The sequence below is a fragment of the Tamandua tetradactyla genome, chromosome 23, assembly GCF_023851605.1.
Source record: "Tamandua tetradactyla isolate mTamTet1 chromosome 23, mTamTet1.pri, whole genome shotgun sequence".
NCBI classification, from domain to species: domain Eukaryota; kingdom Metazoa; phylum Chordata; class Mammalia; order Pilosa; family Myrmecophagidae; genus Tamandua; species Tamandua tetradactyla.
The window spans coordinates 17,251,606-17,269,115 of record NC_135349.1 but is presented as its reverse complement, the minus strand read 5'-3'; the positions used below and the strand labels follow the sequence as shown (position 1 = coordinate 17,269,115).

General features: G+C 39.8%; 1 protein-coding gene and 1 pseudogene across 1 annotated transcript in view; one reads left to right on the top strand and one right to left on the bottom strand.

The window, feature by feature from the left end:
- LOC143667150 (S-adenosyl-L-methionine-dependent tRNA 4-demethylwyosine synthase TYW1) overlaps positions 1-17,510 on the top strand; it is a 275,466-nt gene that overhangs the window by 9,702 nt on the left and 248,254 nt on the right. Inside the window, exons 4-7 of the mRNA XM_077141012.1 lie at positions 5,912-6,013; positions 7,515-7,709; positions 10,534-10,821; positions 16,084-16,206. Of these exons, the coding sequence (XP_076997127.1) occupies positions 5,912-6,013; positions 7,515-7,709; positions 10,534-10,821; positions 16,084-16,206 (708 nt within the window). The remainder of the gene's footprint in view (positions 1-5,911; positions 6,014-7,514; positions 7,710-10,533; positions 10,822-16,083; positions 16,207-17,510) is intronic.
- Positions 11,306-13,267, bottom strand: LOC143667788 (peptidyl-prolyl cis-trans isomerase A pseudogene; annotated as a pseudogene).

The window sequence follows — 17,510 nt, the reverse complement described above, 5'->3', positions numbered from 1 at the left end:
AAAAGCTCCCACCCAGCAATATTAAATGAAGATTAAAGAACTTGGCTTTTCTGGGGTACACAAGATTCAAAGCAGCACAAGTAGGATACAGGATTAATGTGCAAAACTCAGAAATGCTTCTGTACACAAGCAGTGGCCTGAGGAGACAAGGAAAAAATTCAGTTCAAAGTAGCAATAAGTGAATCAAGTATCTGGGAATAAACTTAATCACGGATGTAAAGGACCTGTACACAGAAAATTATAAAACATTGCTAAAAGAAATCAACAAAGATCTAAATAGGTGGAAAAATATTCCCTGCTCATGATAGTAAGGTTAAATGTGGTTAAATGTCAGTTCTACCCAAATTGATCTATAGATTCAATGTAATACCAATCAAAATCCAGCAACCTATTTTGAAGACTTGGAAAGGCTAGTTATCAAATACATTTGGAGAAAAAGAATTAAAAACAAAATAAACAAAAAAAAACAACAAAAATTCATTTGGAAGGAAAAGAGAACCACAAATAGCTAAAAATATCCTATAAAAAGAAAAACGAAGTGGTAGGACTAATACTTCCTGATTTTAAAACATATTACAAAGCCACAGTTGTCAGAACAGTGTGGTACTGGCACAGAGATATAAGTATTGACTAATGGAATTGAATTGAGAGTGAGGAGGTAGACCACCAAATCTGTGGTCATTGGATGTAACAAGTCCTGCAAATCCACTGAACTGGGACAGAATAACCTTTGCAATAAATGGGCATGGGAGAACTGGATATCAATAGCCAAAAGAATGAAAGAGGACCCTTACCTTACACCCTTTTCAACAATTAACTCAAAGTGGAATAAAGACCTAAGTGTAAGAGTCAGTACTGTAAAACTCCCAGAAAAAAATATAGGGAAACATCGTCAAGACCTAGTAATAGGAAATAGCTTCCTAAACTTTGCACCCAAAGCAGAAGCAATGAAAGAAAAAATAGATAAATGGAAACTCTTCAAAATCAGATGCTTCTCTGCCTCAAAGTACTTTGTCAAAAAGTTGAAGAGGCAGCTAACTCAGTGGGGGAAAACATTTGGAAATCACATAACGGATAAAGGTTTGATATCCTGTATACATAAATAAGTCAGACAACTCAACAACAAAAAGAACAAGTGATTCAATTATAAATTGGGCTAAAAATATGAAGACATTTTTTCTGAAGAGCAAATACAGATGACTAAAACAGGACATGAAGAGATGCTCATTTTCGTAAGCTGTAAGGGAAATGCAAATTAAAACTACAATGAGATATCACCTCACACCTACCTATGAGAGTGGTTGCTATTAAGCAAACAGGAAACTACCTGTGTTGGAGAGGATGTGGAGAAGTTGGGATACTTTTGCACTGCTGGTGGGAGTGTATAATGGAACAGCTGCTATGGAAGACAGTTTGGTGGTTTCTTAGAAAACTAAATATCAAGTTACCCTATCACCTGGTGATGCCACTGTTTGGTGTATACCCAGAGGAGCTGAAAGCAGTGACAAAGACGTTTTCACACTGATGTCCATAGCAGTATTGTTCATAATTGCCAAAAAATGGAAACAGTCCAAGTGCCCATTGACAGATGAGTGGATAAACAAAATATGATATATACATATGATGGGATATTATGCAGCAATAAGATGAAATGAGGTCTTGAATTATATGACAGACTGGATGAACCTTGACATAACGCTGAGTGGAAAAGTCAGACACAAAACGACAGATACTGTATGATTTCACCATCGTATTTTGCCTTAATTACCATAGATAGTTGTCTTACCATTGGCTTCGACTCAGCCCTAGTTATCTCCTCCCTCCACTTCAGTATATGTCCAACTCGACAACCGCAGTGACTGAGAAACTTAGGCCAAATCATGTTACCCTGCTGCTTTAAATGACTCTGCCCTACTCCTAGAGTAAATTCCACGTCTCAGTGGCCAAGAGGCCCTCCATACACTGTCTCTCCATTATTTGTATTACATCATATCCTTGGTCCCCACTTCTTCAGGCCTTCTAACCTCCTTGCCAAGCATGCTTCCTCCTTTAGGCATTTGTACTTTACATGTTCCCTCTACCTGGGATTGCCTAATGGATTGCTCCCTCATTTCCTTCAGGTTTGATTCAAATCTTATTTCGTCTTTGAGACCTGTATCCTATGGAAAACAGCAGCCCCTCCTCTTCCAGTCCTGCGCTCAGCCCTTTTACTCCAGTTTGTATCTCTCCATAGCACTTATCACTACCTGACATTCTATGTATTTCCCCTTTTTCCTTTTCTTTTTTTTCAGATGAGGGAGAAGCATATATTTAAACAAGCTCTATGTGGAAAGAACAAAAGAAGATAATGGATGTTCTAGTTTGCTAGTTGCCATAATGCAATATACCAGAAATGGAATGGCTTTTAAAAAGGGGAATTTAATAAGTTGCTAGCTTACAGTTCTAAGGCTGAGAAAATGTCCCAATTAAAGCAAGTCTATAGAAATGTCCAATCTAAGGCATCCAAAGAAAGATACCTTGGTTCAAGAAGGCCAGTGAAGTTCAGGGTTTCTCTCTCATTTGGAAGGGCACATGGCAAACACAGAGTTTCTCTCACCTGGAAAGGTACATGGTGAACACGGTTAGTGTTTCTCTCTTGTCTGGAAGGGCATGTGACGAACACAGTGTCATCTGCTAGCTTCCTCTCCTGGCTTCCTTTTTCATGAAGCTCCCCGGGAGGCATTTTCCTTCTTCCTCTCCAGATGTCGCTGGCTGGTAGACTCTGCTTCTCATGGCTATGTCGTTCTGCTCTGCTGTCTCTGAATCTCCCATTCTCCCAAATATTTGCCCTTTTATAGGACTTCAGAAACTAATCAAGACCCACCCAAGTGGGTGGAGACATGTTGTCACCTAGTCCAGTTTAACAGCCACTCTTGATTAAGTCACATCTTCAGGGAGATGATCTAATTACAGTTTCAAACATACAGTGCTGAATAGGGATTAGAAGAAATGGCTGCCTTTACAAAATGGAATTAGGATTAAAACATGTCTTTTCTAGGGTACATACATCATTTCAAATCAACACATTCCACCCTCTGGACCATAAAAAAGACCTGTTTTTCCCATATACAAAATATATTAATTCCATCACAATATCAGAAATCCTTAAACCTTTTCAGTAGCAATACAAATGAAATAGAAAGTTAGAATTACAGGCTTGGTCTGTTCTAAGGCAAAATTATCCTCTGACTCTGGACCTATAAAAACTCAAAGCAAGTTATTTGCTGCCAACATACAAAGGAGGAACATTCATAGGATACATATACCCTTTTCCATAGAGGAGAAGGAACACAGAGGTCACCAGATGCATACAGTTTCAAAAACCTGCAGGGCAAAGTCCATTAGATTTCAAAGTCTGAGAGTCATTTATCTTTGGGGCTTCTGAAAGTGGCAGTCCTACCCTTTCCAAGGACCTCCGCAGAGGTTTGCCTCTCTCTTAATGCAACCTTGGGGGATATTGGGGAGCCCACCTTTTTCTCAGCTCCACCCTCTCCAAGCATTGGGGCCATACCTAGACTCTCTGCCATCTCCAGGGCACATGCTCAACCCCTCCATGTGGTGGCAGCCAGGCTCTCCCCAGACCCCAAGGAATATGCTTCACCCTCTCCAAGGCCTGAGACAGCATGACTCTTCCACTGCAACCAGGTGGAAGGCCCATCCTCTGCCTTTGGGGCAAACTCACCCTCTCTACGGGCTTGGGTAGGTCCACTCTCCTGGCCCCGGGCTCCTTGACTTCAGACCTCAGCCTCCATGGTTTTGCCTCTGAAGTTAGTTTTCCTCCAATATATCCCTTCTCTGAACCCCCCAGGCCAGACTGGCACTGGCTCTGTTTATGCAGGTCCCACAGCACTCTCGTTGTCTTTCTATGCAGTAAACTTGGATCATGCCCATCAGACATAAGGAGTTTCCACAGATCCTTCCTGGATAACTCCATGTCCAATCCTGGCTTTCTCTGAAATGGCTGACTGGTTCCATATTTGGCCAAATCCTCATATGGGGCACTGTTCTCTGGGATCTCCCTTCCAGGAAGCCCAGAATTCTCCAGAACATCAACTCTGGTTTCTTTGTACCTAAGAGTTTAGTTCTCAGCTTATGTCTTTCCTGTCACATTTCACTATAAACTGTGAGGAGAAACCAGGTTGCACTTTCCACATTTAATTTGGAGATTTCTTCTGCTAAATATCAAGTTCATGGATTTTAAAAATCTGCCTTCCAGGCAAAGCCACTAGTCAGTTTTGCCAGATATCTGCCATTTTAAAACAAGGCTCATCTTTCCAGTCTATAATAACATATGCCTCATTTCTGTCTAAGGCTTTATCAGAAGTGCCTTTAGACTCCACATTTCTACCAACAGTCTCTTCAAAGCATTCTAGGCCTTCTCTATCAAGCTTCTCACAACTCCTCCAGATTCTTCCCTTTATCCATTTAAAAAGCTGTTCCAACATGTTTGGTATTCCAAACTGTATCAGCACCCCACTCTCCAGTACCAAAATCTGTTCTAGTTTGCTAGCTGCCATAATGCAATATACCAGAAATTGAATGCTTTTAAAAAGGGGAATTTAATAAGTTGCTAATTTACAGTTCTAAGGCCAAGAAAATATCCCAATTAAAGCAAGTCTATAGAAATGTCCAATCTAAGGCATCCAAGGAAAGATACCTTGGTTCAAGAAGGCCAATGAAGTTCAGGATTTCTCTCTTATCTGAAAGGGCACATAACAAACACAGTCAGAGTTTCTCTCTCACCTGGAAAGGCACATGGTGAACACGGTTAGAGTTTCTCTCTTGTCTGGAAAGATACGTGGCGAACACGGCGTCATCTGCTAGCTTCCTCCCCTGGCTTCCTGTTTCATGAAGCTCCCCAGGAGTCATTTTCCTTCTTCCTCCTGGAAGGTCACTAGCTGGTAGACTCTGCTTCCCGTGGCTATGTCGTTCTGCTCTGCTCTCTCTGAATCTCCCACTTTCCAATTTATTCTTAATTAGAATATAAGTTCTCTGAGGGCGGAGACTATGTCTGTATTGTTCACCGTTGGCTCACTGTGGCCCAGAACAGGGACCGACATGTTACCTGCCCAGGAAATAAATAGATCCCTGGCAGCCTTAGCTTTAGGCCTGGGAGGTAGGAAACAAGTATTAGACTACAAAGCAGAAGAGAAGACTGCATTTTCCTGGGTGCCAGCATCTGGGCTTGAAGTTTTAGTTTCATTTTGAATGGAGAAAAGCTGAGAGTTAATATTGTCCAGGCTCTAACAGAGTCTGAGTGCTTGTCACACAGACAGATTGTTGGCTGATGACCTTTTTTTCTGTCCCATGGTGTCTTTCCATCTTTTTTTCTGCCCTGTGGCTCCCTCCCATCTTTGAACTCTGTGGGCTTCTGTGAGCACATTCATTCCCACCTCTGACTTTCTCCCATCTGTCAGCTTCTCCTGTTTGCTTTCTGTCTTCCAGAAGTATGTTAGCATTTCTCATTCAATAGTGACTTTCACCCTATTTCCCATTCTTTTCACTGTTCACTATATTTCTACTTCCATATATATTTATTCTTGTGGTGCAAAGCAATTAGAATATCTAAAAAAAAAAGGAAGAAAAAGAGACCTGGATTCGATTCCTGGAGCCTGCCGATGTAAAAAGAAAGAAAGAATATCTAAAAGACGTTTAAGTGCCATATACCCTTATAAACTGAGAACAACATGGTTGAATTATTGATATCCATAATTATGTTGGGGAAAATGGTAAGAGTAGTATTTGTGTTTAAAATGATAAATGTCAGTTGCCCAGAAAAGTTCTCTTCCCAATGATACAGGGTAGATATAGAATGGTCTTTTACTCATTTAGCTTATGGAAGACTCTTATTTGACTTTTTTTTTCCCATTAGGGATTTGCAGCAGTCCTTGCTGAAGCAGTTACCTCCCTAGATCTGCCCGTGGCAGTTATTAATCTGAAAGAATATGATCCAGATGATCATCTTGTAGAAGAGGTTCGTAATTACCTTGTTTTTTCCTTAGTCACAACCCTTGAATTTAATCAACTTCCTGTATTCTGGGATACATAGAATTTTTGGAGTAAATTCAATTTTCATTCCAAGGTATTTCAGTTGGTTGAATTTTTGGTGTGAAATCAGAGGCTTTGAATGTGTGGTGTAGTACATGGATTCTTCAGTGGCATGGGCCTGTCCCTCTGGTGTGTTAGATTCTCCCAGGGTGAGGGTAGAGGTGGGAAACCTTGCGTAGTTTGAAGCTGCTTCCTGCCTCTTCCATACAGCTCTTCTAATCTAGGGAGGGTTGCTAGTTGGTGCAGCATGCTGTTTGCAGGTCTTCCATGAAGCTGGGAACCGCTTGTGTGGAGGAAACAGTATGGGTCTTGGAGTCAGTGAAATCTCTTATTAAACTTAGACTTAATTTCCATGACAGCTTAATTTCTTCACCTAAAAAATGCCTCTTCCCCGTACCAGGTCATGCCCAGTTAGGGGATTTTCCCTATATCATGGTTCTCAAAGTGAGATCCCTAAACCGTCAATATTAGCACCTCCCGAGAATTTGTTAGAATGTAGATTCCTCAGAAACACTGGGAATGGTGCCTTCCAGCGATTCTGATGCAGCTTAAGTTTGAGAACCATTTGGAATAGGGTTTGACAAGCTTTTACTGTAAAGGGCCAGATAGACAATATTTTCAGCTTTGTGGGTAATGCAGCCACTGGATTCTGCCATTGATACTGTGTAAATGAATGAGTGTGGGCTGTGTTCCAGTGAAAGTTTATTTACAAAAACAGGCAGCAAGCCAAATTTGGCTTGTGAGCTGCAGTTTATGCTATAGTTTGCTGGCCCTATCTGAAAGGAAAACTACTTATAATTCTGTTTCTTTTTCACACAAGAAAGTATGTTGGAGTACAGTTGGGTGAGCTTACATCTTCTTTAAATTACTTGTGAAAAGTTATTAGCAAACTTGGTACTTAATTGTTAGGGATGACTTGTAACTTATCTTGCCAATTGGAATTAAGATACGTTCAAGCAGATGAAATACTATGGCTAGTAGGACAGAGGATATATTTTGTCTCACCATATAGATGATGGTGCCAAGTGTTATATTACTTAATGTGTAAAAGTTTTTGTTACTTTAATTTTTTTAGGTAATTTTGAAAGAGTTTCCTAATAATTTTTTTTTCTGATTGATTTTGAATATGGCACATCAGAGATGATAAAAATTCATAGTCTGAAAAGTGAATCGGAGTACCTGGGGGATGAAGGGCACCAGGAAGTATATTGACTGGAGCGAGGGACTGTTTTATCCTCTCCTCTGCAAGACTTCTTTGCTGTGTTTTCTTTCACTTTTGAAAATGAGTAATGTTTATGAAAGCACCCTTTGTCCCTAGAGATTAATGTGGTGTGAACATCAGTGTTTTAAGAAATGATTTTCTTTTCTTTGAGATACTTTAAAAATATATCTTGAATATTTTCTGAAGTAGCAACTTTCTTGGTTAGGTTACTAGTAGAGACATCTGTGTCTTCCTGGTTGCTACGTACACTGATGGTCGGCCAACCGAGAGTGCACAGTGGTTCTGCAAATGGCTGCAGGAGGCATCCCATGACTTTCGATTTGGCAAAACGTACCTGAAGGGTATGAGATACGCGGTGTTTGGCTTGGGAAATTCTGCCTATGCAAGCCACTTCAACAAGGTAAGCTTATGTGAATTATAGGGGTGTGTATGTGTATTAAAAATAATTCACAAACTTTTTGGCACATAGTAAATTTCATATATATATATGCCAGCTTGGCTTACAGTAGACTGTAATACATTTTGACTGAATAAAATGAATGAGTATGCCTTGCATTATCTGGTGTCTTTGTGGCCTGGATTCATGGATTGTCAAATCCAGCCTCTTCTCCCCAGGCAGTGCCTTGTGGCTGGAAGATCGCTGATTCTTTGGACTTTCTCCTCTCCCTGCTCTGTTGCTGAACAACCTTTTCTGCCTAAGTTAAATCTTAATACAGTTGAACTCATTTTTAAAAATCATTAGTTTTTCAAGAAAAATATGGTGTTCACTGCCCTTTATGTAGTAAAACATTAATGTTTCTGTTGTTATTTTCTTGGGTCTGTTTCCCAGATGAAATTAACTTGACTCCTTTTCTTTCCTTTTTTTTTGACCTGACAATCCTTGTCTTTTAATAGGTGTGTATGGTCAATTAACATTCTTGTTTTTTTTTAAACATCAACATGCAAACATGAACATTCTTACCATATGATCATTCCATTCTTGGTATATAATCAGTAACTCACATTATCATCACATAGTTGTGCATTCATGACCATGATCATTTTTAGAACATTTGCATCATTCTAGAAAAAGAAATAAAAAGAAAAAAAGAATTCGTATGCCCCATACCCAATAACCCCTCCCTGTTATTGACCACTAGTATTTCAATCTACCCAATTTATTTTACCCCTTATCCCCTTTATATCCCCTTTATATTTTATATTTTTAAATATAAAAAATTATATATTTATAAATATAAATTTTATATTATTTATAAATAATATAAAAAATTATTTATTTTTTATCCATATTTTTTTACTCATCTGTCCATACTTTGGATAAAAGGAGCATCAGATTCAAGGTTTTCAGAGTCACAGAGTCACATTGTAAAAGCTGTATCATTAGATAATCATTTTCAAGAATCATGGCTACTGGAACATGGCTCAGAAGTTTCAGATACTTCCCTCCAGCCACTCCAATATACCATAAACTAAAAAGCAATATCTATAATACGTAAGAATAACTTCAGGATAACCTCTTGACTCTGTTTGATTGAAAAAAGACTTCAGTTTCTCAGCCATTGAAACTTTATTTTGTCTCATTTTTCTCTTCCCCCTTTTGGTCAAGAAGACTTTCTCAATCTCTGTCCCACGTTGCCAGGGAGATTTACATCCCTTGGAGTCATGTTCCATGTAGAGGGGAGGGCACTGAGTTCACCTGCCTAGTTGGCTTAGAGAAGGAGTCTGCATCTGAGCAACGAAAGAGGTTCTCTGGAGGTGATTATTAGGCATAATTATAAGTAGGTTTAGCCTGCATCTGAGCAACAAAAGAGGTTCTCTGGAGGTGACTATTAGGCATAATTATAAGTAGGCTTAGCCTATGCTTTGCAGAAATAGGTTTCATAGGGACAAACCCCAAAATCGAGGGCTCAGCCTATTGATTTGGTTGTCCCCAGTGCTTGCGAGAACATCAGGAATTCTCCAGATGGGGAAGTGGAATATTTCCTCCTTTCTCACCAGTCTCCCAAGGGGACTTTGCAAATACTTCTTTATTCACTGCCCAAATTACTCTGGGATATATCAGGGCATCACTACTAACCTGAACAAACCAACAAAATCTCATGCCCTATTCAAGATTCCATGTACTTATGGTGTTCAACTAAACTGACAATACAAGTTAAATTATGTAATGCGCTACCCAAAATATAAATTTTGCATCAAATAAACATCTCTCCTTTTGGTCTCACATAGAAGTTGAAGTTTTAAAATATGGACAATATCATCCTTTACCCTATATTCTGATCTATCCCAGTCTTATCCGTATCAGTTTCATTCTTGTCTCTAGTCAAAGTCTGGTCCCTTTTTCAACTTTTTAAATAGTTCCTGTATGGGGTAATGCTGACTTTCATAGCTTCAGAGCTCTAACTCTGTTAACTCCTTTTCTTTTGCATCCTATTTTCTATACTTTAAAAACTAAAAATATTTTCCCTTTTTGGTGGAGCTGCTTTGTTTGTCAGTGGTTCTAAAGATTAATGGAACTTTTGTCTTTGTACACATCCCACATGCAGGCCACAGCCTGGTCTACTTGCCTGGTGAAATGTGAGTTATGGTGACTATGGGAAGCTTTTTGCAAAATTGTTTTCATTCAGTTGTTTTATCAGTATGTAGATTTCCCCCTTGTTTTCAGAATAATTAAACTAAATGTTGTGCAATTCAGATATTTAAGTATTTTGTTTAATGCCTTGCATTCAGGAAGCCTGGTAAGTCCCAGACCGCTTCACTGTGATTCTTGTTATTTCCTATGCTTCAGTTTAACTGCTTTACATTGCAATGAAATCAAGTTTTTGAGCTCATGAAATTATTTCTTGTCAGATTGGTTACATTTGCACTTTAGTAGTGAAAGGGCTTTGTACCCACAGGCATAGTTACATTTTTGGAGCTAATTTTATTTTGCTAGTGAGGTAGTTATTTTATTCTGACTGTCATTTAGAGCAGTAGTTTTCAAACAAGCTTTTTTTTTAAAGTTATTAACCCTTTGTTTAAAATTGAAACGTATAAAATGCAGCCCTTCTGAGTTGAGTGGGGGGCTGGAGGGATTGAAGCCCCTTTTTGTTGAGCTGTCCCCTCTTCCTCAGCAGCACCCCATGATAAGGGGCCTCAGAAGAACTTGGGCATTTGCAGAGCAAATTTAGAAAACCTGATATAGAGGATTGTGTTTTTAACTTAACTATCTCTTTTGCTTGCAGGTTGGCAAAAATGTGGATAAATGGCTCTGGGTGCTTGGTGCTCACCGCGTGATGACTCGAGGGGAAGGTGATTGTGATACAGCGAGAAGCAAACATGGCAGCATTGAAGCTGACTTCCGCGCTTGGAAGACCAAGTTCATCTCACAGCTGCAGTTGCTTCGTAAAGGAGAGAGAAAAACCTGTGGAGGCAACTGCAAGAAAGGCAAATGCAAATCTAATCCACAAGGCCCAGAGGAAAAGGAGCAAGAGTCTCTCACTCAAGATGGATTGCCTCACAGAGACACCGAGGTAGGTAGCTACTTTCCTCCTATGTTTGGGGTTATTGATCCTTACCTCTGCTCCAAGAAACCATTTCATTGACTTCTAATTAGAAGTAAGATTGAAATTCATGTGGTGGTGATTTAGAGAGTGTGACCTTTGGGTTAAAGCCATATTGTGCTTGATGCTTTCATATGGCTCTTCTTAAACACTGCATTGCTAGAGTCAGGAAATGTATTAGCAGGGTTCTTCAGAGAATCTGTCCAATGGGATATATATATATATATTTCAAGAGTTTTTTTTTTATTTTTTGGTTAAGTTTCTGTTTCATTATCATTAACTGAACTCTGCAGTCCAGCTAGACTTGGAAGGGGTATAATGTAGAACCCAAAGAACTGCAGTGAGAGCACAAAGAGATGATGGGATACTGAGAACAGACCAGGAGTGGTGGGGTGCTCTCCTGATATACAGAAAGAATGGTTTGGTGGTTAAGACAAAATACAAATCAAATTTATTAGACTTGTCCACAGTTGGCAATGGTGATCTTCTTGCTAGTCTTGCTGTTTCTGGACCAGAGTGCTCCATGGCTTCCACAGTATTCATGTCTCCTTTCTCCTTGCCAAAGACTACCTGTTTGCCATCTAGCCACTTAGTCTTAGTAGTGCAGATCAAAAGCTGGTAACCATTTGTATTGGGTCCAGCATTGACCACAGACAAGATGCCAGTACTGGTATGCTTAAGGATGAAGTTCTCATCATCAAATTTGTTCCCTTAGATGGACTCACCTGTGCCATTATGGTGTGTGAAATCACCAAACCTGGCACTTAAATCCAGGAATAAGTCTGTGAAAGCAGGAACCCTTACAACTACATCCTTTTCTCCCAAGTGCTCAGAGCACAAAAATTTTCTGCTGTCTTTGGAACATTGTCTGCAAACAGCTTGAAAAAGATATGGCCCTAAGGCTTACCATTGATGGCAATGTTGAAGAACATGGTGGGGTTGACCGTGGCTGCGGGCAGGTGACTATGGTATTGGGTGGTGCCATGAGACTGGCAAGTCCAAATTCTGTAGGGCAGGTTGCAAACTGGAATCTCTGTTAAAAATAACATTGAAGTTGAGCCATAATTTCTCAGGAGATGCTGGTTTGCTGAAGTTGAGGCAGAAATTCTTGCTTTTGACTTCTGAAATCCTCAGTTCTAGCTTTTAAGGATTCCGGTGGATTGAATGAGGATACTCCCCACATTGCTGAGGTTACTCTCATTGATTGTAGATGCAATCAGCTGTGGATGCAAGCAATTGATTACTGATGCAGATCCCATCTGTGAAATAGCTTCACTTTAACAAGTAGACCAGTGCTTGACCAAACAACTAGACACCACAACCTAGCCAAGTTGACATATGAAATTAACTATCAAAGGTAGATTTTTATCACTTCTTGAAGTTTAGGAAATGGAGACCCAGAGAGGTTAAATATATCTAAGACTAAACTCATGTCTTATCCCTAAACCGCAAATTGCTCCTGACCTCATTCTTTCATTGAATGACTCCATTAGTTGCAAAAACTTGAAGGTTGCAAGTCATCCTAGATTCATGTCTTTCATCCCTCACATTCCAAACATGTCTCCTTCTTCCTTCTTTAAAGACCTCAGTGCCTCTGAAACTCTATCATCAGATTGTATCACTTGCTGCTGTCTTCATAGCTATCGTCTTTTGCCTTTCTGGTCTCTTGCATCATTCTGGAACACCTTTAGCTTCTGATTTGCTGTCTTTTTCTCCACCCTTCTTCCTCCCACTGTCCTTTCTGGCTAGGGCAGCCTTGTAGATGGTTTTTCCAGCACCTTGGCTTGCAGGTTCCCTGACCTTTGTACTTCTAGCAACCTTTATCTTCACAGACCTATGCCTCCCACTTCCATGGTCACCTTTGAAATTTCGAGTTCCTTTGACCCTTTTTTCTCACTCTTGTGCCCCTACTTCAAAAATTGTTTTTGATTCCATTTGATCCTGTAACTTTTTAGTTGGATAGTGAAAACTTCTTAATTCACTTTCCTCTTTACCTGAGGTTTAGATTTTTTAAGTCTTTTTTGAGTCTTTTGTAAACACCTTTGGTTTCCTTGTTTCCCACTCTCCTGTTCTAAAGCGATTGGCCAAACTCCATGCCTGTTTGAAACCTACTGCCTGCCTTCTCTGGACGTGTTACTTTCTGTTTGTAGACTTCAAGGATCCACTCAGAAACTGCCCAACACTCTCCAGACACTCCCTTGGAAGCTCTCTCTGGCATGCTCCAAGATGATTGTTTCATGCTGTCTACCACCCCTACCCTTTCCCTCAGCTTTCATCTGCAGCCATCAGAGAGACCTCTCTTATATTCCTCCCATTTGATGGCCAAATCTTCACTATCTCTCCTATCATTGAAGACCAAGTATCTGCTTTCTGTCAGAGATGACTCTGTCTGTGCAGGCTGTGCAATCAAGGACATCGTTCCTTTACTTCTGCCACCTTCAACTTCCCCTTGCTTCTAGATCCTTTTCGTCAATATATAACCATATTCTGGAATTACCTGTGTTCACACACAAACCCAGAAACAAATAAAAAAATAAATTTTTCCTTTTCTTTACATCTTCCAGCTATTATTGTATTTTCTGCTCTTTTCTAGTCGGTCTTTTTGTTTACATTTGCTTATCTTCCCTCCAGTTGGCTCTTAACATTTAAAAATTTAAGTTTCTTTTTTTGAATAAAAAATAACACGGGCATTTGAAACTTCAAATAGTATTATGCGGTTTCTAATTAAAAATAATAGTTCCCTGCCCCATTCTGTCAGATTCTCATTCTCCAAAAGCAGTCACTTTCAACTCTTCTAGTTTTCCTTCAAGATTTACCTCTATATATCTAAATAATAAACCCTGACTGATATTTCTTGTGTTCTTTTTCAAAATCACACGCACTCACATGTGTGCACATATACACACACACAAATACAGATATTCACTTCCCTTCTGCTTAGTTTCCTTGGCTGCTCAAGCAAATACCAGGAAATGGATCATCTTTACAATTGATTGATGCTTTGGTTGAGTATATAGTACTAAATGGGATTAATTTTTTTTTCTCAGTGAATGTAAACATCAAATCTTCTTTTTTTAGTGTTACCTTTCAGTTCAGCCCAACATTTTTCTTCCCTACACTGTTGCAGTAATTTACTCACATGTGTCTTTGTCTCCAGTCTTATCTTCCTCAAATGGTCTGTATTTGCACCGAAGTGAGCTATAGAAAATGCTGATCTGTCTTATATCTCTTTAAACCACTGTAACATCTTCTATGTTCTCCTTCCAGGATACTTGAGACCCACATCTTCCTCTGTAGCATCTCCTCCCTGTGTTGGGTACTTTATACTTTATCTACTGGTAATTTCTGAACTGCTTATAGTTGCTGCATGCCTCCTGGCCCTGGCTTCAGGGACTTTGCTCATCTGCCTCCAAAAGCTTTCCCACCTCCCTTCCCCTGGCCAGGCCAGTTCCCTGAGCCTCACCATTTGGCTCAGGTCTCATCTCATTCAGTCTGCCTTCCTTGGAGTCTCATCCAGGCTGTGGCCTGCTTTGGTGCCCATAAGCCCTTTTGTTAAAGCATTATCAATTTACAGCATATGTGTCTCTCTCTGCGAACCAGGGACCATGCCACTTTGATTTTCTAGCCCTTGGTACCTACCATAAACTTTTATTTAATGTTTATTGGAGAGGACTTTTGAAGTTTTCAAGGTTGTGGAGCCAGTTGGTAGCAATTGTGATTAGAATTTATACGAAATAAGAGAGCTCTTTAGGAGGCAGAATATTCCTGACATGGGGCTTTTTGTCAGAAACTATGAAGTCCTAAGAAATCATAGAGGAGAGTGTAGGATAGGGGTCCACAAACTGACGCATCCTTGCTTGATCCTGCTCACTGCCTGTTTTTGGAACGCAGCCACATCATTCATTTATGTCTTGTCATGCTGCTCTTGTGCTACAGTGTCAGGGTAACTGTGACAGAAACTGTATCCTGCATACCTAAAAATATTTACTATTTGGCCCTTTCCAGGAAAAAGGTTTGATGACAGCTAATCTAGGAGAAGATGGGGAGATGGGACTAGTAATCCCCGATGTCTCTTCTACTTTTAAGATTCTGTAATTTATTGTAGCTGAGGGGGTAGGAACATAAGACTTGTGGGTAATATTGAATTCTATTGCAATTCTAGGAAAATAAGCACATCAGGAGGGTCTGAGATACTTGTAAGTTTTGACACATTGGTTGGAAACCAACTATCGGACCAGAAGGTCCTGATTATTAGAAAGTATGTTTCAGGCAGTGTTTTCATTTCTCCTTGACATTAGGGCATAAGACTGGGAGGTGAGGCTGAAGTTAGCTGGAAGAGAGTCTCTGTTGAAGCTGGGCTGAGTTATCTGTAAGGACATCTTCTCATATATCTATTACCAGAAATAATTTTGCCAAGTATCGGCAAAGCAAAGACAAGTCTGCTTGTTCATTGATAATACAGAAGATACGTTAGTGAGCCGGCCCCAGTTCCCCTTCAAGCCTGTCTCCAGATAGGAGGCAGTGAGAATGTCCAGGGTGGCCTCTGGGGCGGGACAAGGAGTGCCCTCTCAGATCCGCACTACAATTTTACTACTTCTCCACTGTAGTCTGGGGCATATTGACCAACATGTTGCAGGTTCTCAGCCTCTTGTTTCTTTTAACTTTGTGGTGATCCTTGAATTCCCCAGCAACTGCCTGCTCTTTAAAAGAAACAAACTACTTCACTTTTTACAACTCTGCTTATCTTTTGTACTGCCTTTAGCATCTCTTGCATGAAGGAATGAAGGCTGTGCCTGTACCTGTAACTTCTTAATTTCTCTAACCCTTGATTTCCTCATCTATAGCATGACATTAAACATCCCTACTTCCTAATTCTGGTTAAGTATGAAATGAATGAACATATATAGACACTGTGTGCTTGGTGCATAGCAGGCACTCAGTGTTTCTTTGTAGTGATGTCATTTCTCCTCTTCTACAAGAATGAGTGTGTTTCTCTCTCCTGAGATCCCACTTTCACGAGGGTGGGCAGATGAGTATCAGTGGTTCTCATTTGGAGATGTCTTTTCACAGTGATCCCTGTGGTGCCGAGTTGTTAAAAGGGGCATCTCTGTGTTGAGAAGACTTTTGTTTATTAAAAATTAGAAGATAATGAACTTCTGGTTTGGGAGGGTATGTAAGAAAGTTTCACTTTTGCTACTTTGAAAATGTATTTCTGAAGCATTTCTGTTCCAGGAGGAGGAGGCTTTTGAGAGCACCAGTGAGGAAGAGTTTGGAACTGAGGATCAGGACAGTCTAAATCCTGTCATTGATGTTGAAGATCTCGGCAAAATTATGGATCATGTGAAGAAAGAGAAGGTACTCCTAATTTGGGTCTCGTAGTTGGTTGCCATTCTAGCATTCTGTGTTGGTGTGTAGTCCATTTGAATTCATAAATGGCAGTTTTATTTCTTTGCCTCCTATTTTGAGAATCATATAATTTTTTGCCATTTTTACATAAGCAGTGTGTGAATCTTCCCTCCGACCTTGTAGAATGTTAGGCAGAACATTGTAGGACGAGGATGAGATTATGGGACTGGGGACTTCATTCAGTGCTGTGGCTGAGCATGACGGTTGAACAGCATGTTCGATTTAACAGCTGTTGAAATTCCAAGTGGAACTCTAGTTTATAATTGCTTCCTTGGTGTATAGGCTGAGAGGTGTTGGGGCTTAGGGGTGGCAGCTAGGCCTGTGGGTGCTGAGATCAGTATTGGTGGAGGTCCTGAGAATCCGAGAAATGTTAGGCTGGATTGTCACTGTTTTTGTGACTAGACAAATGATGAGACTGTATGGTGTAGTAGGATTTTAAGATGAATTTCAAAGATCTAAAATTGAAGTAATACAATATATAATGAAGTTTCAACTTATTTGTGTTTTGAAAAATGAGGATTCCTCAAATTAAAAATGTATCAAATATAGGGTGGTTCAGTGGTAGAATGCTCGCCTTCCATGCAAGAGACCTGGGTTTGATTCCCTGACCACGCACCCAGAAAAAAAAGAAAAATGTATCAAATTCATAAGTCTTAGAAAAGTAAAACTTTCTCTGTTTGCAGATAAAACTTGGACAATCCGAGAAAATCAGTGATAAAATTAAGACAGACTCAAATGAAATAATTCAGTAAAATAGCAGGATATATGTAAAAAGCCAATAGCCTTTCTGTTTTCAAACAATAACCAGTTAGATGCTCTGGTGGAAGGGAAGGCCCTATTTACAATAGCTGCATAAAAGATAAATAATTACATAGGAATAAATTTAAAAAGAAATGGCCTAAACATATGTGAAGGAAGCTTTAAAACATACCCAAAAGACATAAAAGTAAACTTGAAGAAATGGAAAGATATCCTTTGTTCTTAGACAGGGTGACTCAGTAATGTGAAGGTGTCAGTTCTCCTCAGTCAATTCGTGTGGAGAAACACGCACGCAGTAGTTAGGAAAACCTTGGAAGAAAGAGCAGTGAGAAGGATTAGCCCTCTAGTTACGGAAACATGCTGCAAGCCCTCTGTAATTAAAAGTGTGGAACTGGCTAATGCAACAGAATGCAGTTGTATGAATAGACCCAAGACTGTGGGGACTTCATGTGTTATAAAGGTGGCATCTTAGCTTTCTGGGGAAAAATGGACTT